Source organism: Calliphora vicina, chromosome 4 (assembly GCF_958450345.1).
Source record: "Calliphora vicina chromosome 4, idCalVici1.1, whole genome shotgun sequence".
Lineage (NCBI taxonomy): Eukaryota > Metazoa > Arthropoda > Insecta > Diptera > Calliphoridae > Calliphora > Calliphora vicina.
This window is the reverse complement of record NC_088783.1, coordinates 117970851-117998456: the sequence shown is the minus strand read 5'-3', so window position 1 is coordinate 117998456 and position 27606 is coordinate 117970851. Positions and strand designations below refer to the sequence as shown.

Below are 27606 nucleotides of genomic sequence, written 5' to 3'. Positions count from 1 at the left end.
TTAATTAAGAATTTTATTAAATTTTATTTACGTTTTATTAAATAAATATTGTTTTTTTCAGAGTTTTTTTTTCGGAAAAAAAGTTTTAATTAATATAATTTAGTAATCAGAATTTGGTTAGAATTGAAACCAATAATTAAAACAGATAAATTGGATGTGGAAAATAGGGTATCTCCATTTTAACCAAAATTCATAAAAAAACCCGGTAAATATATTGAAAATAAATACAATTCTTTAATAACTCATAAAATTCACCAGTCGTTACTACACTAACTCCTAGTAATGCAGACGGTATATAGTAAATCTAGCGAGCTGTCATTGCCGAATTTTTGATTAATCTAACTTTTAGTTTAGCTTAAGAAGGTCAATTTTATTAAACTAATTTAAAAGTTTTGTACCCTAGACTTGAATAAAATCCCTTAGTTACCGCTTGACGTCATTTGTCATTCAAACCTAGTTTGAAATCAGGAACCACACACCAAAATATATGTTTTGTATCTTATTATTTAAGTGGTTTTGTGTTGAAAGTAATTTAATCAATTTAACAAAACAGCAAAGAAATTTAAATCGAAAAAAGTAACAATACCAACCACAAAATTATTAAATTACTAAAACGTAAAATAAATTTAATAAAAAAATAACTATGTAGAAAAGATTATGTGTAAAACCAGAGAAAAAAGTGAAAAAATAAATGAACACATGATCTGATACAAAGCTGGCTGATTAATTTAGAAATCTTAAAAAATGTTACATGCAATGTAGAGACTTGAATAACAGAAAACTAGAACTGAATTAGAACCTGAACTAGAACAGAACTAGGACAGAACTAGAACAGAACTAGAACAGAACTAGAACAGAACTAGAACAGAACTAGAACAGAACTAGAACAGAACTAGAACAGAACTAGAACAGAACTAGAACAGAACTAGAACAGAACTAGAACAGAACTAGAACAGAACTAGAACAGAACTAGAACAGAACTAGAACAGAACTAGAACAGAACTAGAACAGAACTAGAACAGAACTAGAACAGAACTAGAACAGAACTAGAACAGAACTAGAACAGAACTAGAACAGAACTAGAACAGAACTAGAACAGAACTAGAACAGAACTAGAACAGAACTAGAACAGAACTAGAACAGAACTAGAACAGAACTAGAACAGAACTAGAACTGAACTAGAACTGAACTAGAACTGAACTAGAACTGAACTAGAACTGAACTAGAACTGAACTAGAACTGAACTAGAACTGAACTAGAACTGAACTAGAACTGAACTAAAATTGAACTAGAACTGAACTAGAACTGAACTAGAACTAGAACTGAACTAGAACTGAACTAAAATTGAACTAGAACTGAACTAGAACTGAACTAGAACTGAACTAGAACTGAACTAGAACTGAACTAGAACTGAACTTGAACTGAACTAGAACTGAACTAAAATTGAACTAGAACTGAACTAGAACTGAACTAGAACTAGAACTGAACTAGAACTGAACTAAAATTGAACTAGAACTGAACTAGAACTGAACTAGAACTGAACTAGAACTGAACTAGAACTGAACTAGAACTGAACTAGAACTGAACTAGAACTGAACTAGAACTGAACTAGAACTGAACTAGAACTGAACTAGAACTGAACTAGAACTGAACTAGAACTGAACTAGAACTAGAACTGAGAGTATAGACAATTTTAAAACGTTGGCGAGCAGCAAGATTCATCCAAATGCAGTGAAATTGTAAAGAGATCGTATGTGTAGCCCGATCAACCAGCCGAATCGACATCAAAGCCAAATATCCGTGGCGCTAAGGTAATTATCTGTATTTGATGGGAACAAAAGGGTCCTGAAATCTGCAATTGCTTCCTTTGAAGCGAACATTTAAACCGTAATATTCCATCATTTAAAAGCTCTTCCATATTTTGCCTCTGTTTTATTTTTAGTACTTTCAATGTGTCCCTAAAAAAAAGTACCATTACAGTTTTCTTTCTACAAATCATCTCTGATACTCGTTTATATTTACGATCATTTTAGTTTAAACATGCCTTTGTTTTCTTGAAAATTGTAATTGAAAACGTTCTTAGACGTGGTTTTTTCTCATTTACTTTAAAGTTTTCTTTTGTTTACATTGATTTCTGTTGATGTTGTTGTTGTCTGATTTTAGTTCTTTAATTACAGAGGTTTTTTGTTGTTGTTGTTATTCATAAGAATCGTTTTTAATACAGGCAGGCAGATTGGGCTTTTGTTGTTGTTATGGGTTTGCGGTTGTTTATGTTTTGTTGTAAAATGATGCCAGGCGATTACTTTCGTGCTAATGTTGTTGTTTGTTGTTGTTTATTATTGCGGTTGTTTTTTGTTGTATTGAATTGTATTGTTATTGTGTTTTCATTATTATTTTTTGACAATTTGTTGGTTTGACTGTTTATGAGCTTTAATTTTATATTGTTGCTTGCTTGCTGCTGTTGTTTTTGTTGTTGTTGTTGTTGTATTGATTATTATTACTTTGTGAGCTAAATTTACTCTCAAGCTTCAATTTAAAATTCAGTTGTATTTTCACAGTGAACGCGTGCGTGCGTACGTTTTAGTGGCGCTGTGTTTAATTTTTTAACTCGAGTACAAAATTTATTCTCATCAATTCTGCTTTGTGGGAATCCGAACGGTAAAGAGACCCTTTAAAAAATAAAAAAAAACATATATTTTAATGTTTTTCGTTATCTTGCTGAATGAATTGTTTTGTTTCTTTTCTTGTATGAAACAAAAAAAAAACGCCAACTCAATTAATTAATTAATTTAATTTATGGGTTTTAAGAAAAATAAAAAAATAATAATAATAAAGTTAATATGAGTGTAAAAATCTTGTGTTGTTGACTTGCCTAAAGGAGAAATTGTGTAAAAATACAGGCCAGGCTGTTCAGAAAAAAAAAAATACAAAATAAAAATTATCATTAACAAGTGAAAGTGCAGAAATTTTATATAATTTTTATGAAAAAAAAACTTAAAACAAAGCACAAGTTAATAACCAGTGATAAATGAAACAAGAAAGTTGGAAAACTAAATAAAAAAGTAAATTTAAAAAAAAACAAATTTTTAACATTTCCTATTGAGATTAAATAGTGTTCAACTGATATTTTCTGGAATCTTTACAGTTTACTTTACAGAGAAACAAGAAATCGTTTATCTGCTCTCCAAAAATATATAAATATTTTCAATGTTAGAAAGAAAGAATTTTCTTAAATTTCAATCTAAATATTTTCGTATTTTTGGAAGAAATTAAAACGGTTTATGTATTTTATAAATCAATGAAATAGGAATTTTACTTTTTTGTGGAAAAAAAATTGTTTTAGAGAAATATTTTTTTTACTCAAGCTAAATGGTCTCTTGAAAATTTAGTTAAAATTGCAAATTCAGCACTTTTGTTAAACTTTTTGGGACAAACTGAAAATACATTAATGTCATTTAATTCTAAAAATGTTTATCTTTAATAAAACGTTACAAAATTTTAAATAGAAAGCATAACTTTTCTGTTGTAAACTAACAAACTTGAAATTTTTTTCATCAAAAATATCATACTTTTAGGCAGTGCTGAAGGTAGGGTGCATTTTAGAATCCAGTCTAAATTTAATTTTTCGATATCATTGATGTGTTTTCTTTAAAAATATAGCAAGAAATTTATAGTTTTATTAACATAATTTTACGAAAAAAAGTTAAAGGAAAAATTTAAAAAAAATTAGATTTTCTAAAGCAAATTTTAAGAATTTTTTTTAATTAGCTGAATTAAGTTAAAGGCAAGCACTATTCACTGTAGCATTTCTAAGGCTATTGGCAATCCGTAGGAATTTTTAGAAATTTTTCCATTTATTAAAACCAAAGTTATTTGCAAATAAAGCCAGATTAAAAAACTTGAAATTTTGAAAAAAAAATTCTGTACTTTAAAACAATGCTGAAAGTAGGGTGCATTTGAGAATCCATTTTGGATTCATATTTTCTATATATTGTTGGGGTATTTTCTTTATAAATATGTTGAGAAAGTTATAGTTTTATTAACAAAATTTTGCGAAAAAAAAAGTTAAAGAAAAAATTTGAAAAAAATTGGTTTTTCAATGCAAATTTTAAGAATTTTTTTAATTAACTGAATTAAGTTAAAGGCAAACACCATTCATTATATAATTTCTAAGGCTGTTGACAATCATAAGAATTTTTAAAAAATGTTGCATTTATTAAAACAAAATTTATTTGCAAACAAACTCCAGGCCACAAATAAAATTTTTTAAAAATTTTCAAAAAAAAAAAGGAAATGTTTTAGTTCAGAGAAGAATATCAATGCTTTTTCCTTAACTTGGTCTTTACTATACAAAACTTGACAAATCTTTAAAATCTCTTAAGAACTGACAAAGTTATGAACCCTTTTTTTACACTTGAAATGTTCAACTTTGACAACTTGTGGCTCACCCTGTAATCAAACAGGACGGTTAATGACTTTATTTTTGGAAAGCTTGAGTCCTTCTCTATGATTGTTACTCGTACTTCCAGTTTTTTGAAAAAGAATATTATTTTTTTTTTTAATTTTTTCTATTTACTCCATTTTTGACACCCTATAGCTCATCCGGTAATCAAACAGGGTGGTTACAGTAATATTTTTATGAAAGCTGAAGACCTTGTCTATGACCTCTATATCTATTTCCTTTCAAATTGATCAATAGGTCGGAAGGTATATTTGGTTAAAAAAAATTTTATAGATTTTTTTCCAGTTCAAATGGTCAACTTTGACATCCTATAGCTCATCCTGTAATCAAACAGGGTGGCTACAGGATTCATTTTCTGAAAGCTTTAGTCTTACTCTATGACCTCTATATCTATTTTATTTCAAATGGATCTTAGTTTGAAAGGTATAATTTTTAAAAAAAAATTTGATAGCGTATTTTTCAAGTTTAGATGGTCAACTTTGACACCATATAGCTCACCCTGTAATCAAACAGGGTGGCTACTGTGTTAATTTTCTGCAAGCTTAAGTCCTTGTCTATGACCTCTATATCTAGTTTAATTCAAATGGATCAGTAGTTTGGAAGTTATATTTAGTTAAAAATAATTTTGTAGCTTTTTTGATGGTCAACTTTGACATCCTATAGCTCACCCTGTAATCAAACAGGGTGGTTACAGAATTAATTTTCTGAAAGCTTAAGATGTTATCTATGACCTTTATATCTTTTTGCTTTCAAATGGATCAATAGTTTGGAAGGTATATTTAGTTAAAAATATTTTTATAGCTTTTTTTTATGGTCAACTTTGACACCCTGTAGCTCATACTGTAATCGAACAGGGTGGTTACAGAATTAATTTTCTGCAAGCTTAAGATGTTGTCTATGACCTTTATATCTTTTTGCTTTCAAATGGATCAGTAGCTGGAATGTATATTTGGTTAAAAAGCTTTTTATAGGTTTTTTTTTTAATTTCTGATGGTCTGCTTTGACACCCTATAGCTCATCCGGTTATCAGCCAGGGTGGTTAAAAGTTTAATTTTATGAAAGCTTGTGTCCTTGCCTATGACCTTCATATGGAATTATTTTTCAACAGATCAGGACAATTTTTAAAGATCGGTGTTTCTGAAATTGAATTGCAATTGAGTTAGGCAACATTGACACTCGATAGCTCAGGCTGTAATGAAGCATGAGTGTTATAAGTTTGATTTGCTGAAAGCTTGTGGCCTCTTATATAATTTTCATCATTGTTTCTTTTAATGGAAACAAAAGTTTACAAGAGTTTTATATATTTAAATATTTCATGCTGGTGATCCTTATAAAAGAAACACGTTTTTCACGTTTTTTGTACTATAGCTGACCTCATGTTTCATTAAAAGCTTTTTTTAAGAAAGCTTATATTCTGCTTTGTAATTTTTGTAAACATTACAAAGCACTTGTCTGTGTAGTTTACCAGATACATTAATCTGTCCCACTGTATGCTGTTGTACATTATTTATTTAATATTTTTTTTTAAAATTTTTTGTTTTACAAAAAGCCATAAATCTTTAGGAAATACCTTATTTTGCCACAAATTATTAATTCCTTATTGTTTTTTTTAACGTCTTTTTCAAATACAATTTACAAGCAAGCGTATTCTTTTTTTTTTTTTTTTGTTTGTTAATTTTCAAGCCACAAATGTGATCATTTCATTTGCTGGCTGACATGTTTGTGTGGCGTTTCAATGATTTACGCATGTTACGCCGGCATTGTTGGCCAAAAATGGTGAAATGCTAATATGACCGGTAACCATAACACTTAAAATAGACTGGCCGCGGAATATGTCATAAAATGAAGCATACAAATGCCAATGTGGTTATTTCGTAGTTACAAAATGCTGTTACATCGATGATGCTTGATGTTTTTAGAAAAACTTCAAAGAAAACTAAATTTTTAATGTTTCTGTAAAGTTTTTTAACAAAATTTTTTATATTTTGGTTGAAAAAAGAGGAATTTTAAATGTGGAAACGAGCTAGATCACTCTAGGTTTATGTCTTGACTAAGTGCCTTGACTATAGTCTGGTATAAATCTTGTACAGGAGAACCAGATACTATCTTTGTTTGTCTATGTGATTTGGTTCATAAGAGAACTGTCTTTGAGTTGGCAATCTTTGAACGAGTTTGATTCTGATCGTTCCGGAGTGAAGATTTACTTATGATGGGTATGAGTAAAAAAAGGTTGTTGTCTGTGCTATAATAATACAACTGTAAATTATGTTGGAATTTAATTTTTGCTATTTTTTTAAACTTTACTGAAGGGTGGGTTAGGCATGTTCTTATACAATACAAACAAATTGTATATAATCTAACAAACGTGTCTCGAAAACTAATTAGACCAATCCATCAAATTAAAAGGCTAAACAAAATAAAAAAAAAAAATCTTTTGCGTTTCTAAAATAAAATCGTGCTAATAAAATGAAAATTTTAATAAAAGTGTGAATAATTTACAACAATTTGCTAAACAAAGAATAAATACTAAAAAGAAAACAATTAATACAGCTCTGTTGTCATATAGACTTCACTATAAAGTGTATTTTCAACACTTGTTTTTACTTACCGTATATTTAGACATATTTTTTGGACTTTAAAATGCTGCTGGTCTTGCTGAAAATGCTTGCTCTGTAATGCCTTGGCTGTTATTTGTTAACCATGTGTTTACAAAGGCCTTCAAGTGCAATTTATTTAGCTTAATTTGGTAAAAGTTATTTTGCCTGTCATTTTAAATTTATGATAACACGCATTTTGCAGCGGCATCTTGTTGTATGTATTTATTTTAGCTGTGGCTGCTAAAAAATACTTTTAGTTAAACCCATGTTTTATGGTGTTAAAACAAGCTGTTGTTGACATTATTGTTTTGGCAAAATCTTTACAATAAATTTACGCACCAAAAAAATTACTAAATGGTATTAGAGTTTCAAGCTTAAATTTATGGTAAATATTTTTGACGAAATAATAAAAACGTTTTTGAAGTTTTAAAGAAAGAAATTAAAATTTTGAAAAAAAAATTAAATTTACAATCAAATTTCTTCGAAACATAAGATATACAATTTTAAATTGGGGTAACTTTGATGGATTTTTTTTTTTAAATTTGGAAAAAAAAATATTTTTTGAGAATTGTTTAAGGGAAATTTTTTTGTTTAGAATTTATAGCAATTATTTCCACTATTCATAAGTAGAAGCAAAATTTAATAAATTATATGTCGAACCTAAGATATGGATTTTTAAAGTTTGAAAAAACCAAAATTGGCGGGGAAGTTACACACGTGAAATAAAAATCGTTATATAATCAAAGATATAAATAAGCACGATACAGAAATTTCATATAAAACATCTGTAGTATTATACAGCGTTGATTTGTAGAAAAAAGAAGAAATTTTGAAACAATTTTTTTTTTGAGTGAAATATTTTTTTCCAATTTTTTTTTTTTTTAAAACTACTTTTTTTTAATTGCAAAATGTTAAAACTATTTAATACAATTCATAATACAAAATCATTTTGAAAAAATTTAATTTAGTTTTCAAGATATAGATTTTTAAAGTTTAAAAAATACCTTTGGCGGGGAAGTCAAGTAACTGTTTTTAGAAAATCTTAGATTTGAATAAGATTGAACAAGAAATTTCGTACAAAACCTAAAGATATTGTTTGTGGTTGTGTTGGAGACAAGAAAAATAATTTTTTTTTTTTTTTTTGGAAAAGTGATATTTTATAAAAATTTATTTTTAAAATTTTTTTTGAAAATCTACTTTTTTTGATTGCAGATTATAAAAGTAATTAATACTATTCATAATCTAAAAACATTTCTAAATAATTGAATTTAGTTTTCAAGATATAGATTTTTAAAGTTTGAAAAATTACTTAATTGGTGGGGAAGTCAATTAACAATTTTTTACATAATCTTTGATCTGCATAAGTTTAAGACAGACATTTCAAACAAAACATTATTAATAGTGTTTATAAATGTTTTGTACAAATTAAAATCATGTTTTATTTAAAAATATTTTTTTTACAAAAATAAATTTTTGAAAATTTTTTTTCAAAAAAAAAGAAAAAAATTTACAAAAAGTTTTTTGTTTGTTTGCAAATATTAGCTGTATTTCAAGATATTTAGAATCGAAAAAAATTGGTTAAAAACTTTGGTTATAACCCAATATATGGATTTTTAAAGTTTGAAAAAAACTTAATTAGAGGGGAAGTCAATTAATTATTTTTACATAATCCTAAATCTGTGTAAGATTAAAGCAGAAATTTCAAGTAAAACTTCATTAATATTGTTTATATTGATTTTGTAGCAATTAAAATCATGTCTTATAAATTTTTTTTTTACAAAAATTTTTCAAGAAATTTTTCCAAAAAAAAAAAAAAAAAAAATTACAAAATCTTTTTTATTTGTTTGCAAATAATAGCGCTATTTTAAACTATCCATAATCGATAGCAATATTTAAAAAAAATTATTTAAAACCCAAGATATGGATTTTTAATGATTGAAAAATACCTTAATTGGCGGGGAAGTCAATTTAGTATATTTAGATATTCTTGGATATGAATATGCTGGCAATAGAAATATTACTCAAAACATCAATAATATTGAATGTGTTTGCTTTGTGCTTTTTTTAAGAATTTTTTTTTAAAAAAAAATATTTCAAAATCTTTTTTTGAAAAATAGTTTTTTCCAAAACATTTTATTTTTGTAAAAACAATTATTTTTTAACAATTTCCATTAAACACTTTTTCTTTAAATAATAAAAAAAATAAAAATGAAGTAGGTGTTTGTTTAATAAAAGAAAATAGTGCAGCATAGTAACTATCTGCATCCCACTTACAACCCATATGTTTATTTATAGTGGAAATTATAATCTGTTGAGCTGTCACACTATTTGCCTGTCTTTCTAACTGTCTTTAACTTGAGTAAAGAAAATTAATTTCAATAATGCCTGAAGCTTTAAAAAAATTTGAAATGTAAACATACAAGCATGAATAAAAATAACTCTTAAAATTATAAAAAAAAAATTTCAAGCTTCTATAAAATGTAGCTAAAAGAAATAATGTAAATTTATTAAATACATTGTATGATAATAACGTTAAAATAGTTTTTATTCATATTTTTGTGTTTACTTTTATATTTTTTTTTTCAAATTTAAATTACCTGACAATTTTTTTTTCTGTTTCTTGTCCAATAAATAACAATAATTATCTTTATAAAGCTTAAAGAAATTATAGATAATTTATATCTAAAACAACAACAATTGAGACCATGTAAATATGTGTTTTTTTTATCGATAAATAAATAACTTCAAAGTTTGTTAAAAAAGAATTTTGAAGAAAAGTATGATAAAAATAAAGATTTATGGTTTTAAATATGCTAAACATAAAGGTGGGCGGTTTGCTTTATAATGTTATAAAATATTTTTTGAAATAAATTGTATTAAAATTCTGTGTACAATTAATCTGTTTACGTGTGGGTATGTATTTAAGCCATAAAAGGGTGTGTTGTTTTATAAATAAAATTGAAATAGATTGAATAATGTATATTATATACATTAAAATCATTTGGAATTTTTTTATAACTAAATATACTATACAATATTTCATGCTTATCTTGTAAAAATATTATTAAACTATTTTTTTTTTGTCGTTCAAAGATAAGAACTATAATTATAATTATTTAATTGTTTGTTTGTAAAATTTTTTCTATATAAACAGAAACTAGAAGTTTTGTTGTTTATTAAAAGGCATATAACCAAAGTTAAATAGAATTTGAAAGGGGCTTAATTTTCAATACAGATTTTCTATATTAATGATAATGAAAATCTGCTTTACGGTCTCAAAATGGAGGAGATATGAATGATTTTATTGGAATACTTACATATTTCTAGGAACAAAAAAGCTTTTTCCCCAAAAAAAATCGATCTTTTTTTCACAATTTAAAGCTTTTCCAGCTATAATGAGTGTTTTTCACAAAAAATGGATTTTTGTACAAAAAGAGCTTTTTTGCAAAACGAGATTTTTTAATTGTAATCAGCTTTTTTTATGTTAATAAAACGAGCTTCTTAACATAGAAAGCATTTCAGCAAAGCAGCTTCTCATGGTTGTAAACAAAAATCCAGTTTTATTAAAAGAAGCTCTCATAAAAACATAATTTTACAAAAAGAGCTTTTTTAAAAACAAGCTTTTTTAATAAAAAGAATTTCAACAAAACTGCTTTTCATACAAACTTTTCACAAAAACAATTTTTTTTCAAAAAAGCTTTCTCATAGCTTGTTATCAAAAAAAGCTTTTTATATTAAAGAGCTTAATAACAAAAAACTTTTTCCCAATTCTTTTTATAAAATAATTACTTTTTCTTTTAACAAAAAACAACTTTCAAAAAAAGCTTTTTACAAAAAGAGCTTTTTATAAAAAGTTGGGTTATTGAAAAGAAAGCTTTTAACAGAAAAGTTCATTTTGAACAAAATAAATAAAAAAAAAATATGTTTTCATAAAAAGAGCTTTTTTAAAAAAAAAAAAATTTTTGTAAAAGAAAGCTTTTTAAGAAATAAGTGTTTTCCCGATTATATTTCCCAAAATAATGATTTCTATGAAAAAGTTTTTGCCAAAAAGATGATTTTTTAGAAAGAGCTTTTAATCAAACAAGCTTTTTTTTAGAGCTTTCTCATAAAAAGTAGCTTGTTATCAGAAAAGTTTTTCTTATACAGAGATTTATAACAAAAAACTTCTTTCAAATTCTTTTTATAAAATAATTATTTTTTCTCTTGACAAAAATCAACTTTTTATAAAAGCTGTTTTACCAAAAGTTGCTCTAAAAACCTTTTTACAAAAAGAGCTCTTTATAAAAAGTTGGTTTTATGAAAAGAAAGCTTTTAATAAGAAAGGTTATTATGAATAAAATTTGTATGAAAAAACAAAATATTTTTTCATAAAAAGAGCTTTTTTTCAAAAAAGCTTTCTCACAAAAACTAGTTTTTCTTAATACAGAGCTTTATAAAAAAAAACTTTTTGCCAATTCTTTTTATAAAATAATTACTTTTTCTCTTGACAAAAATCAACTTTTTATAAAAGCTGTTTTATGAAATGTTGGTCTAAAAAGCTTTTTACAAAAAGAGCTTTTTATAAAAAGTTGGGTTTTTGACAAAAAAGTTTGTTATGAATAAAATTTTTATGAAAAAAATATTTTTTTCATAAAAAGAGCTTTTAATCAAAAAAAGCTTTTTTTTATAAATGAAAGCTTTTTTAAAAAAAAAGTGTTTTTCCGATTATGTTTCACAAAATAATGCTTTCTATGAAAAAGTTTTTTCCAAAAAGCTGATTTTTTAAAAAGATCTTTTAAATAAAAAAAGCTTTTTCTGTAAAACAGAGCTTTTTAATAAAAAAAATACATTTTTCTGATTATTTTTCACAAAACAATGCTTTCTATGAAAAAGTGTTTGCCAAAAAGCTGATTTTTTTAGAAAGAGCTTTTAATTAAAATAAGCTTTTTTTGTAAAACAGAGCTTTTTAATAAAAAAAATACTTTTTCTGATTATTTTTCATAAAATAATGCTTTCTACAAGAGAGTTTTTGCCAAAATGCTGATTTTTTAAAAAGCTGTTTTACAAAACAGAGCTTTAAAGCACCAAAAAGATGAGAAATTTCTTTGAAATTATGAGGCATTTCTATTATATGATTCCCCCCCTTCTTTAGAGCTTTTTATAAAAATCTCTATTTTCAAAACTAAACAATTACCTAATCTTTCATATGATGCCTGTATAATTTTCAGTTAATTGCTCCACAACTTGTGTGGCAGTCAATTGTTTAAAGTAGAAAAAAAAATTTAATTTCAACACTTTTTAAACGGTTTAATAGCTGCATTTGTATTTTCTTCTCATTTTTCGCTTTATAAAACGGCTGATTGCGTTGATAAATTGCCCCGACACAATAAAAAAACTTAATAAATTCCATTTGAAAGTCTATTTATAATAAAAAAATACAATTTACAAAATTGTATGATTAATTAGAAACAAAACACAGAAGAAAAAAAAACATTTAGCAATGGCGAGTTTATTTAATTGTTATAATTAAAATACTAATGACGTCAATTGTAAATAAAGAATGAATATAAAAAATAGAATTACATAAATATAGATAGTAGGTTTATTATAAAAATCACACTAAGTAAAGCCAGCAAATAAGAAATATAATGAATTAAACATAACTAAAAGACGGATTTTAAAATAGTGAGTCATGGCAAACCAGACAAGCCAAGTGTTATTAACAGGAATTTATAGTGAATTTCTAAGAAACTCAAACATTCATTAAAAGTCTTAGATAGATTCCTGGAAATATCAGTTTGAGAGCTTTATAAAAACACTTTCCTTTTTCTTTTAGTTTAGTTTTTATAGACTTAATTTCTCAAGCCCAGTGTAAATAAATTTCCTTAAATAAAATGTTAAAAAGTTCATGTGTCAAAGTGTTGAAATAACTTGATTGTTATTTTGTTATGCTGCCAGTGAAAATGTCTTTATGCGCATATCCCCAAGTAAGAATCTACGAAGACTTTGATAAAATGAGTGCCAAAGAGGTGTATTACAATGAGGCGGGCAAGAAAATTACCGTAAAACTGTTGCATTTCCCTGAAGTACCGCCAGAAGAAATCAGCAATATCACTTTTGAGGAGGAGGAGAAACAACAAATGGAAATAATTAATGGCAATAAGCCAGTGCCGGTGGTAGAGGCCATACCGCCAAAAGCTCTACCGGAGGAGGATCTACTGGACAATGAGGAGGAGGATGACGACCCCGAAGATACCACTGTCACCGAAACCGAGGCAGATGAGGATAAAGAAGCCGATGAGGCTGAGGTGGCGGAAGAGGTTGTGCCACCACCACCTAAAAAGGAAGCTGTTCACCAACACAAGAAAGCCTTGCGTAAAAAGTCTTCGGGAAATTTAAATCATGGCCGCAAGGTTAGCATGGCCTTTGCCCAGGCCCATGGCATGGCTCTTAGCTCAACCAGTGGCTCTGTAACCAAAACCACACCCCCCACACCCACCATCATGATACCACCCAGAACCCAGTTTGACCACAAGGACACCATAGCCAACATGCGCAAAAACTCTCTACTCAATCGTCGTTCACCCTCCCCTCATGCGCTCGCTGCTGGCCTCAGTCCCGGCTATGCCCAGTACTCGAAATCTTTACTAGAAGTCCCTTTACCTCGTGACTATGGTTATGCTTCCAGTGATGATCTAAGTTCGGAATGGGATTCAGATGTACCCACCACCAACAACCAAGTGAAAAAGGTAGGTGCTACAAAAAAAAAAAAACAAAGAAAACTAGTTCATTTAATCTCTATTTTTTTTTGCTGAAATCACGTTTTTGGAATGACGTTTTTTCATCGATCTTTCAAATACCAGTTCACACTTAATTTACGTCACGTTTGATTTGAACTGTTAGCGTAAATTTAGTTGTTTAGATTGATTATAAATTATATGCATTAATTAACATAATTTAATATTTCAAATAGCTAAACAAAGCAATTGAAAGAAAAAAATTTACCTAATCCAAATGTTTTAAAAATGCATAAGAGAACTATAAAAATGGTCTTGAATGCTAGAATTGTGTGAGACTATAAACTAGTTTATAAAGTCTACTAATTTAGAATATAGACTAGAAAAATACTAACAACCTTTAGGACAGAATAAAGTCATAGCTATAGACGAGACTCTAGAAAAGATAACAGATAATACTATTAACGAGTTTGACGAGACTAGAGACGAGACTAGAGACAAGACTAGAGACGAGACTAGAGACGAGACTAAAGACGAGACTAGAGACAAGACTAGAGACGAAACTAGAGACGAGACTAGAAACGAGACTAAAGACGAGACTAGAGACGAGACGAGACAAGAGACGAGACTAGAGATGAGACTAGAGACGAGACTAGAGATGAGACTAGAGACGAAACTAGAGACGAAACTAGAGACGAGACTAGAAACGAGACTAGAGACGAGACTAGAGACGAGACTAGAGACGAGACTAGAGACGAGACTAGAGACGAGACTAGAGACGAGACTAGAGATGAGACTAGAGACGAGACTAGAGATGAGACTAGAGACGAGACTAGAGATGACACTAGAGACGAGACTAGAGACGAGACTAGAGACGAGACTAGAGACGAGACTAGAGACGAGACTAGAGACGAGACTAGAGATGAGACTAGAGACGAGACTAGAGATGAGACTAGAGACGAGACTAGAAACGTGACTAGAGACAAGACTAGATGCGAGCCAAGAGACGAGACTAGCTGCGAGACAAGAGACGAGACTAGATGCGAGACAAGAGACGAGACTAGAGACGAGACTAGAGACGAGACTAGAGACGAGACTAGAGACGAGACTAGATGCGAGACAAGAGACGAGACTAGATGCGAGACAAGAGACGAGACTAGAGACGAGACTAGAGACGAGACTCAAAACGAGACTCAAAACGAGACTCAAAACGAGACTAGAGACGAGACTAGAGACGAGACTAGAGACGAGAGTAGAGACGAGACTAGAGACGAGACTAGAGACGAGACTAGAGACGAGACTAGAGACGAGACTAGAGACGAGACTAGAGACGAGACTAGAGACGAGACTAGAGACGAGACTAGAGACGAGACTAGAGACGAGACTAGAGACGAGACTAGAGACGAGACTAGAGACGAGACTAGAGACGAGACTAGAGACGAGACTAGAGACGAGACTAGAGACGAGATGAGACTAGAGACGAGACTAGAGACAAGAGACGAGACTAGAGACGAGACAAGAGACAAGACTAGAGACGAGACTAGAGACGAGACTAGATGCGAGACAAGAGACGAGACGAGACTAGAGACGAGAGTAGAGACGAGACTAGAGACGAGACTAGAGACGAGACTAGAGACGAGACTAGAGACGAGACTAGAGACGAGACTAGAGACGAGACTAGAGACGAGACTAGAGACGAGACTAGAGACGAGACTAGAGACGAGAGTAGAGGCGAGACTAGAGACGAGACTAGAGACGAGACTAGATACAAGAGACGAGACTAGAGACGAGACTCAAAACGAGACTAGAGACGAGACTAGAGACGAGACTAGAGACGAGAGTAGAGACGAGACTAGAGACGAGACTAGAGACGAGACTAGAGACGAGAATAGAGATGAGACTAGAGACGAGTCTAGAGACGAGACTAGAGACGAGACTAGAGATGAGACTAGAGACGAGACTAGAGACGAGACTAGAGACGAGAATTTAGACGAGACTAGAGACGAGACTAGAGACGAGACTGAAGACGAGACTAGAGACGAAACTAGAGACGATACTAGTGGCGAAACTAGATACTATCCTAGATACGAGAATACAGACGATATTAGAGACGGGACTATAACTTGTTTATAGACGAGACTGGGGTCGAGACTGGAGACAAGACTAGATATGAACTTAGATACGAGGCTAGAGACGAGAATATATACGAGACGAGACTAGATACGAGACTAGAGACGAGAATATAGACGAGACTAGAGAAGAGACGAAAGACGAAACTTGTAGATACGAACCTAGATACGAGACGAGATTAGAGATGAGACTAGGAGAGGAGACGAGACTAGAAACGAGACTGGATGTGTGACTAGAGACGAGACTAGAGACGAGACTACAGACGAGGCTACAGATAGACTAGACGAGAAACGAGACAAGAGACCATATTAGATGTGACACTAGTAACTAGACTAGACAAGATGCGAGACTAGGAACGAGACTTGAGACGAAACTAGAGACGAGAATAGAGACGTGACTAGAGGCGAGACTATAGACGAGACTAGATGCGAGACTAGGAACGAGACTAGGAACGAGACTAGAGACGAGAATAGAGACTAAAATAGATATGAGTCTCGAGACGAGACAAGAGTAGAAACGAGGCAATATTCGAGACGAGAGAGGAGACTGGATGCGAGACTAGAAACGAGACAAGAATAGAAACAAAACTATATACGAGACTAGAGACGGTACTAGAGACGAGACTAGAAATTAGACTATCTGCGGTACTATACAAAATACTAATTGAGACAATTGACATGACCATAGAGAAAACAATTGATGAAACCATAGACAAGACTTTGGACGATAATATGGAATAGACTTTGAATAAGACTATTTACGAGACTATAAGAGACAATAGACATGACCATTGACAAAGCAATATAGAATACTATGGATGAGACTATAGACAAGACAATTGACAAAACTTTACACAAGACAATGGATGAGACTAAGAACTAGACTAATAGACAAGGCTATGGACAGGATTTTAGACAAGACTATGAACGAGACTATAGGTAATCATTACTTTAGACGAGTTAAGAAGCTAGATTATAGAGGAGACTAGGAACTAGTTTAGAGAGGAGACAAGAAAAGAGATTATAGAGGAGACTATAGACAAAACTATGAATGTAATTATAGGCAAGATTTAGGAAATATAGGAAATTCTATAGACGAGAAATGACAATTGACGAAATTATAGATTATAAACAAGACTATGGAGGAAACTATAGACAAAACTTTGAATGTAATTATAGGCAAGATTTTTAATGAGTCTATATACAAGACTTTGAACTAGGCTATCATGTGTCCCGCTTAAATTTTTCTACAAACTAAAATTATTTAATGTTCTCTTCTGGTTGGATTTAAAATAGATTTTTCGTGCTGTCGTGTTTGTCTCATTTGCTAAGAAAGTTTAGTTTTTTTATTTGTGTATGCTGTCATTGGAATTGTCTATTATTTATTTAATGATTGTCAAAAAGCAAAATTTCCATAAAATTCTTTACATTTTCTGTGTATGTATGTATGTTTATTAATGAAATATGGAAAGTTTTGTTTTTTTTTTTGTTTTCTTTATACAAAATTAAGTAATTAGTTATTGAAAGAGTCAAAATATTTATTTAGCAAACTATAAGATAATTAATGAAATTTTGTAAAAGACGTTTATAATTTTACAGTCTGCTTCAAATTGTATTTATTTTATAATTCTGTAAGACTCTGAGAATTTGTTGATTTAAAAAAATTAAGTAAGAAAAATTCATGCATAATTTTTGTTTTAAGTTCGTTTTCATTTAGTAAAATCGTACTTGTTCTACACGTGTGTGTTTAAATTTTTGTGTCATTGTATTTATTATTTTGAGCAAAAAATAAAAAAAAAAACGAAACACGACAAGTGAGAGTTTTATTAAAACTGTCTGCTTGTTAAGCTGTCTGCTTGACTGCTTTTTTTTTGTAGCGTTAAGTCTAACTGTCGGTTAGTCTGGCTGTATGTAAGTCTGTTTTTTCATTTTGTATGAATATTTTTCTGTCTTTAAGTCCGTCCGTCTGTCTGTCTTATTTATCATGTTTATAGCTGTTTATTTTAGATATTTTTTTTTTAAATTTATTTAATTTTGTTGTCGTTGTTGTTTTTGTTTTCATTTAATGTTTAGGAAGTTGCCTACTTTAAGACGTTTGTGCTAATTTGGTTATTTGACGTCACATTATTAGCACACAACAACAACTACAACGACAATAAAACAAATAACAACAAACACATGCACAAAAAGAAGAAAACCAATGGCAAAAAATAAACATGTCTTACGTACAACCAGTGTGGTTTTGTTTTAAATACAGCCAAAGAAAAAATATTAGTATAAATACTAAAATTTATAAAAAAAAAAGAAATTAATTCTCAGAAGGGTTGATAACATCGATTAAACCTTAAGTTTATTAATCCGTTTTTTTAATTTTTGATAAAATCTTGCATAATTCCTGAATTATCAGAAAGTTTTAAAATATTCGGTTACTCATTCATCAAGTAATCGGTTATTTAGTTTCGCAAAATTTGAAAAATACTATAAGAAATTGTTTTATAAACAAAAGAAATAAAATTTTGGTATAAAAGCGTAAAAAATAGTTTAAAAACCCAAATAAATAACATTTTGGTAAAAAATCGATTAGTCGATTATTCGATTAATCGGTTAGTCGACTATTCGAGTAATCGTTTATTCGATTAATCGGTTAATTGCCTCGGAATTAATTAAAAAATTCAACAAAATCAGTTTGTTATGTACATATTACAGACATTTTAATAAACAAGCACGGTTATCCGTTTATTCGGATAATCGGTTATTCGAATAAATGTTTCTTTAAAAGACAGTTAAAAAACATTTGTATACTAAAACATAATTTTTGTAAAAATTCCGTTAATCGATTATTCGAATAATCGGTTAGACGAATATTCGAATACTTGTTTATTCGAATAATCGTTTATTTTTTTTTATTAAAAATTAAGCAAAACAAAGATAAATAGAAGAAAGCTGCTTTCTTTAAAGACATTTTTATAAATTATTCGGTTACTTGCTCATTCGAATAATCGTTTATTCGAATAAATAATTATTCGAATCAATTTTTTCTTGAAAAGGATATTTCTAGTTCAAAAACTATTTATAAACACTTTTTTTTGTAAAAATTCGCTTGGTCGATTATTCGGATAATCGTTTAATCGATTAATCGGTTATTTTATTTTACTTAGAAAATCAGAAAAATAATAAAACAAACTATTTTGAATATATTACAGAAATTGAATTATTTATAAACAAACACGGTTATCCGAGTATTCGGATAATTGGTTATTCGAATAATTTTTTTCTTCAAAAGACAGTTTAAAAACATTTGTTTTCAAAAATATATTTAAAAAATAAAATCTATTAATCGATTATTTGAATAATCGGTTATTTCAATTATCCGAATAATTCCATTATTCGGATAATTGGTTATTCGAATAATCGTTTATTGGGTTTTGTTTACAATTAAGAAAAACAGAAATAAATAAAAGAAAACTGCTTTCTTTAAAGACATTTTTATAAATTATTCGGTTATATGCTCATTCGAATAATCTTTTATTCGAATAAATAATTATTCGAATTATTTTTTTTTCTTGAAAAGGATATTTCTGGTTCAAGAACTATTTTTACAGACATTTTTTTAAAAAATTCGGCTGGTCGATTATTCGGATACATATTCGATTAATCGGTTATTTAATTTAACTTAGAAAACCAGGAAAATAATAAAAGAAACTATTTTGAATATATTACAGAAATTGAATTATTTATAAACAAACACGGTTATCCGATTATTCGAATAATCGGTTATTCGCATAAATCTTTCTTATAACGTTTATTCGATTATTCTTGCATGATGCCTGTCCATAATTGATTATTCGTATATTTCTTTATTTCTATAATCTTTTATTGTAATTTTCAGTTATTTGAATATTTGGTTACTCGAATAATTGGATATTCGATTAATCAGTTATTCGAATAGTCGTTTATTAAATTAAGCTTAAATTGTGGAAAAAGCTATACAAAATGAAAAAAAAATACAAACAAATTTTAATAATCGATTATTCGAATAATCTGTTGTTCGAATTATCGGTTATTTCTAGAATTTTATGCGAATAATTTTATCCGAATTATTTTATCCAAATAATTTTATGCGCATCATTTTATTGAAATTGTTTTATTCGAATTATGTAAAGCAAATAATTTTAATCGATTAATACTATGCGAATAATTTTATTTTCATAATTTTAGTGTTATGTATTCGAATAATTTCATACGAATAATATTATTTGGATAATTTTGTTGGAATCATTTAAATTAGATAATTTTATAGCAAAAATTTTATCCGATTAATTTTGTTCGAATAATTTTATCCGAATAATTTTATTCGAATAATTTTATCCGAATAATTTTATTCGATTTTTTTTATTGGAATTGTTTTATTCGAATTATGTAAGGCAAATAATTTTAATCGATTAATACTATGCGAATAATTTTATTTTCATAATTTTAGTGTTATGTATTCGAATAATTTCATACGAATAATATTATTTGGATAATTTTGTTGGAATCATTTAAATTAGATAATTTTATAGCAAAAATTTTATCCGATTAATTTTATTCGAATAATTTTATCCGAATAATTTTAATCGAATAATTTTTTTTTTAATTTTATTGAAATAATTTTATTCGAATTATTTTATGCAAATAATTTTATTTAATAATTTTAATTTTATTCGAATAATTTCATGCGAATAAAAATATTTGGATAATTATGTTGGAATCATTTAAATTAGATATTTTATAGCAAAAATTTTATCCGATTAATTTTATTCGAATAATTTTATTCGAATAATTTTATCCGAATAATTTTTTTTTTTAATTTTATTGAAATGGTTTTATTCGAATTATTTTATGCAAATAATTTTATTTAATAATTTTAATTTTATTCGAATAATTTCATGCGTATAAAAATATTTGGATAATTATGTTGGAATCATTTAAATTAGATATTTTATAGCAAAAATTTTATCCGATTAATTTTATTCGAATAATTTTATTCGAATAATTTTATCCGAATAATTTTTTTTTTTAATTTTATTGAAATGGTTTTATTCGAATTATTTTATGCTAATAATTTTATTTAATAATTTTAATATTATTCGAATAATTTCATGCGAATAATAATATTTGGATAATTTTGTTGGAATCATTTAAATTAGATATTTTATAGCAAAAATTGTATCCAAATAATTTTATTCGAATAATTTTATCCGAATAATTTTATTCGAATAATTTTATTCGATTTTTTTTATTGTTTCACAGTTGTATACGAATAATTTTAATCAAATAATTTTATCCGAATGATTTTCGTTTTTTTTTTTTATTTTTTCACATTAAAATTATTCAATTATGTAGATAAATATGTATACGAATAATTTTATTCGAATTTTTTTTTAGTTTTTCACATTTTAATCGATTATTCGAATAATCTGTTATTTGATTTATTTGTTATTCGATTATTCGAATGAGCGTTTATTAAATGAAGCCTCAATTGTGGAAAAAGTGTTAAAAAATTTAAAAAAAATGAATAATCGATTATTCGAATAATTAAGTATTCGATGAATCGTTTATTTGAATTATTCAAAAACCCATAAATATTAAAAAAAAAATTTGAAATCACTTAATGAGATTTATCATTTATTTTGTTTTGCTGAAATTGTCAAAAATGTTTAGATATTGAAAAGCAATTAGTCATATGCCATAATTTTGGGAATTTTTCTTTGTGGTTTTAAAATTGTTTTTAATGAATTTTTATATTTCCCTGGTTTTTTTTCGCAACTATAGTTTGTATAATTCCTGGAATTTAATAGAGAAAAATCCCATTATTTTTATAGTGGTAACTTAATTTAATTCGAAACGCCTTATAAACGTACTTATCATACTCATCTGCCCCTGCGCAGTGGCATAAATCACTCACATACGCTCACATTTAAATGCGGTTTTGACAGTATTTATGACATTTTACGTTGTGTGTTATCAGCCATGACAGTTTTACATTAGAGACGTCATTTCAAATAACATTTTCCAACAGCGTCATAAAAACTAACTGAGTAAATGAATGAACGAATGAATGAAATTACACACAGTCAGAAGAATTTTCAAGTTTTTTTTTTTCTATTTTATATTTTTATTTTTTTGAATAGTTGTTTTTGCTGTTGTTGTTGTTGTTGCTGCTGCCAAGAAATGAATATTATAATTAAAACAATCATAATTTTTTATTAAATTAAAAAAAAAAAAAAAACCAACAACAACAATAACAACAAAATAGTAGAATTCATTGTTTGTTAAAAAAAAACTAAACAACTGGTATTCAGTATTAAACGTTCGGTGTTTGAAGTAAAATGGGAAAAATTTTATATTTAAAATAAAACGCTTGCTATTTAAACAAGAAAATAACATTTGAAAGAATTGTTTATAACAAAAATACAAAAAAATGTTTTAAAAAATTTCGTTAAATATTTTCCAAAAAACATGTGTTAAATTTTGTGTGACTTAAATGTCTTTTACAAATTCCACCTTATTTCAAAATTTTACCCCATTTACGGAGTTTCAAACGCATAATTGTTTTGCCTCTTTCACATTTGTACGCAAACGTTTTAGAAGTCATGGCAAATATGTAGTCAATCCATCATCATCATCAACCTCAAACACAACAATACCCTTAGCAGCAGCTGCTGCTAAAACCCCTCCCTCGTTATCAATAAACCAAACGGTGCTAATAACCTCATCATCAGAAACAACTACCACAACTACAACAACTACATCATCATCGACACATACCTGTGAAATTTACGTTGAAGACTCAAAGGTAAAAATACTCCAAAATACAATTGATATCTGAGAAATCAAAACAAATCACCAACCAGCCCATCATTTGAATTTGATTTCAATATTTGATTGTGTGAACATTTGTGAGTTTCTATCAATTTAGCATATAAATGCAAATTAAATGTGTAAACTGTTGCAAACAGGGTGTAAATTTGTGATTAACTTCATGGCTGTTTAACACTGCATCACCAACATTGACGTCACAGTCACTGGCAAGTGATGAAGGACTTTGATAAGAAAAAGCAATAAAAAAGGCGGATTAGATTGCTTAAGGAATTTTTAAAATAAATATTTCAATACAGAAATTAATACAAGGTGTAAAAAATTGAGAGTTACTCGATTATTCGGCTTTTGTTTAAATCGTTAATGGGGAATTTATGCTTCAAAAATTTGTACAATTTTATAGCAAACATTTTATCCGAATAATTTGTGCGAATAATTTTATTGGAATTATTTAATGCATATAATAATAATATACGAATTTTATTTTATCCGAATAATTTTATTCGAATAATTTTATCCGAATAATTTTATTCGTTTTTTTTTTATTTTTTCTCAGTTTATACGAATAATTTTATCCGAATGATTTTAATCGAATAATTTTATCCGAATGATTTTATTCGAATACATAATTTTTTCCGAATAATTTTATTCGAAATTTTTTTTTATTTTTTTCACATTTGTATACGATTAATTTTAACCGAAATAAATAAAATAATTCGGATATGCGAATTTTATTCGGAAAAAATTATGTATTCGAATAAAATCATTCGGATAAAATTATTCGATTAAAATCATTCGGATAAAATTATTCGTATACAACTGTGAAAAAATAAAAAAAATATCGAATAAAATAATTCGGATAAAATTATTCGAATTAAATTATTCGGATAAAATGTTTGCTGCAATTTTTTTTTTTTATTTTTTCACATTTGTATACGAATAATTTTAACCGAATGGTTTTAATCGATTCGGATATTCGAATTTTATTCGCATAATTTTATTTTTATTCGAATAATTTCATGCGATTAATATTATTTGGATAATTTTGTGGGAATCATTTAAATTAGATAATTTTATAACAAAAATTTTATCCGAATAATTTTATTCGAATAATTTTATCCGAATTATTTTATTCAAATAATTTTATGTGCATCATTTTATTGGAATTGTTTTATTCGAATTAAGTAATGCAAATAATTTTAGTCTATTAATACTATGCGAATAATTTTATTTTCATAATTTTAGTGTTATGTATTCGAATAATTTCATACGAATAATATTGTTTGGATAATTTTGTTAGAATCATTTCAATTATATAATTTTTTAGCAAAAAATTTATCCGAATAATTTTATTTGAATAATTTTATCCGAATAATTTTAATCGAATAATTTTTTTTTTAATTTATTGAAATGGTTTTATTCGACTTCAGTAATGCAAATAATTTTATTCGATTAACACAATTTTATTCGCCTAATTTTAATTTTATTCGAATAATTTCTTGCGAATAATAATATTTGGATAAATTTGTCGGAATCATTTAAATTAGATAATTTTATAACAAAAATTTTATCCGAATAATTTTATTCGCATTTTTTTTTACTTTTTCACAGTTGTATACGAATAATTTTATCCGAATGATTTTAAAAGAATAATTTTATCCGAATGATTTTAATAAAATAATTTTATACGAATAATTTTAATTTTATTCGAATAATAATATTTGGATAAATATGTCGGAATCATTTAAATTAGATAATTTTATAACAAAAATTTTATCCGAATAATTTTATTCGAATAATTTGTATACTTTTGTATACAGTTGTATACTTTTTTCCGAATGATTTTAATCGATTAATACCATACGAATTTTAAATGCATAACTTTTTTTTATTCGATTAATTTCATGCGAATAATATTATTTGGATAGTTTTGTTGGAATCATTTAAATTTAATGATTTTGTAGAAACAATTTTATCCGAATAATTTTATTCGAATAATTTTAATCGAATAATTTTTTTTTAATTTTATTGAAATGGTTTTATTCGAATTATTTTATGCAAATAATTTTATTCGATTAACACCATGCGAATAATTTTATTTTCATAATTTTAGTGTTATGTACATATGTATTCGAATAATTTCATACGAATAATATTATTTGGATAATTTTGTTGGAATCATTTAAATTAGATAATTTTATAGCAAAAATTTTATCCGATTAATTTTATTCGAATAATTTTAATCGAATAATTTTTTTTTAATTTTATTGAAATGATTTTATTCGAATTATTTTATGCAAATAATTTTATTCGATTAACACCATGCGAATAATTTTATTCGCCTAATTTTAATTTTATTCAAATAATATTATTTGGATAATTTTGTTGAAATCATTTAAATTTAAATAACAAAAATGTTATCCGAATAATTTTAATCGAATAATTTTTTTTTAATTTTATTGAAATGGTTTTATTCGAATTATTTAATTCGAATAAGTTCCTGCGAATCCTTTGAAATAGATAATTTGATAGGAAAAATTCTATGTAAATTACTTTTCATCGGTTACTCGAGTAATCAGTTTTGTGATATAAATGTTCACATAATTTCAATTTGTTTCTCTCTAGAATTTTATTTAGAGATTAACTTAAACATTTGTTTTCCTTTTTGGATAATTTATGTCAATTGCATTTTAATCTCATAAATTCATTTTATCCAAAACGTTTTTTTGTTTTGCATATCAAGCGGAAATACCAAACCTTTTTACAAAACCATTTAAATATAAATTATTTGCCAAAAAAACACATTATTAACAAGTGTTTTTGTTTTAAATCAACATTTATATAAACTGATTTAAACTGAAAAAAAAATATGGCGGCTATCATAAAGACTAAAATTTTAAATATGATTATTTTAAATGTCATTAATTAAAAATTAATAAATAATTTTAAACGAAATATGGGACACACGTGGAAATACTTGATATTAATACATATATAGAACTACAAAACCAGGCAGATTATTTTATTTATTAATGAATACATATTATTATAAATGAAAAAAGGTTAATGACTTGTAATAAATTAAATCCCAAAAGTAAAAATACATTTATACAAACAATTAATATTTAAATGAATGTGAAACTCGTGTGCTAATATGTAATATTTATATTATTTAAATAATTTTTATTAAAATTTATTATAATTTTATTATTTTGTTTATTTGCAGGTATTTGATAAATTTTCATAAATTCAGTAGTAAGTATTATAAATAAAGTCTTTTCTTTATTACTATTTGCTCAGCTATTTGCCTACAGTGTTGATTTAGTGCAGTAAATTAATTGTAAGAGATTGTAAAGAAGACCCAGTTTTTTATTAAAAGTTATAACGCACATTTATTTATATGAAAATAAAAAAAATTAAAAGAAAACATTGTGATCTATGAAATAGGCTATACAAATAATAGATAAAATTGCTATGTAAATGACTTAGGGACAGTGGGTTCAATGTAGGAATCTAAAAAGAAACAAAAATATTTGTAGAGAACTTGGTATAAAACAATTTTCTGAATTAAAAATGGTTAAGTTGTGAAAAAATAAAAAAAAAATTATTCGAATAAAATTATTCGGATAAAATTATTCGGCTAAAATTATCTAATTTAAATTTTTCCAACAAAATTATAAAAATTATATTATTCGCAAGAAATTATTCGAATAAAATTAAAATTATGCGAATAAAATTATTCGTATAAAATTATCTAAGGTCCATGATTAGAAAAAAATTATCGAATAAAATTATTTTCATTAAATAATTCGAATAAAACCATTCCACTAAAATTATTCGAAGAAAACTATGTATTCGGATAAAATTATTCTATTAAAATCATTCGGATAAAATTTTATAAATTAAATTTCTCCAACAAAATTATCCGAATAATTTTATTAATTATTCGGATAAAATAAAATTATTCGTATAAAATTATCTAATTTAAAATTTTCCAACAAAATTTTCTGAATAATATTATTCGCAGGAAATTATTCGAACAAAATTAAAATTATTCGAATAAAATTATTCGGATAAAATTATTCGAATAAAATTATTCGGATAAAATTATTCCAACAAAATTATCAGAATAATATTATTCGCAAGAAATTATTCGAATAAAATTAAAATTATGCGAATAAAATTATTCGTATAAAATTATCTAAGGCCATGATTAGAAAAAAATTATCGAATAAAATTATTTGCATTTAATAATTCGACTAAAGTTATTCGAAGGAAATTATTCGGATAAAATTAATAATTTAAATTTCTCCATTAAAATTATTAAAATAATTAAAAAATTATTCGTATAAAATTATCTAATTTAAAATTTTCCAACAAAATTATCTGAATAATATTATTCGCAGAAAATTATTCGAACAAAATTAAATTTATTCGAATAAAATTATTCGAGTGAAATTTTTTCTATAAAATAATCTAATTTAAATGATTCTATTATTCGAATAAAACTTAATTTGTGCGAATAAAATTATTCGTATGGTATTAATCGAATAAAATTATTTGCATTTAATAATACGAATAAAAACATTCCACTAAAATTATTCGAAGAAAACTATTCGGATAAAATTATTCGATTAAAATCAATCGGATAAATTACATAATTAAAATTTGTCCAACAAAATTATCCGAATAATTTCATGCGAATAAAAATCAATTTATTCGGGTAATTATTCGTATAAAATTATCTGATTTAAAATTTTCCAACAAAATTATCGGAATAATTTTATTCCCATGAAATTTTTCGAATAAAACTAAACAGAATTATTCGTATGGTATTTATC

At 26.7% G+C, this 27606-nt stretch overlaps 1 protein-coding gene across 4 annotated transcripts in view; it reads left to right on the top strand.

The window, feature by feature from the left end:
- Positions 1-27606, top strand: part of LOC135958978 (inositol-trisphosphate 3-kinase B-like) — a 59362-nt gene that overhangs the window by 14883 nt on the left and 16873 nt on the right. The window contains exon 1 of one of the 4 annotated variants that reach the window (XM_065509928.1): positions 12875-13787. The exons of 2 other annotated variants lie outside the window; for them this stretch is intronic. In XM_065509928.1, the coding sequence (XP_065366000.1) occupies positions 12987-13787 (801 nt within the window). In that variant the 5' untranslated portion in view covers positions 12875-12986. Of the gene's footprint in view, positions 1-12874; positions 13788-22353; positions 22743-27606 lie in introns of those variants that run through there. One more of the 4 variants, XM_065509930.1, reaches the window with a different exon arrangement.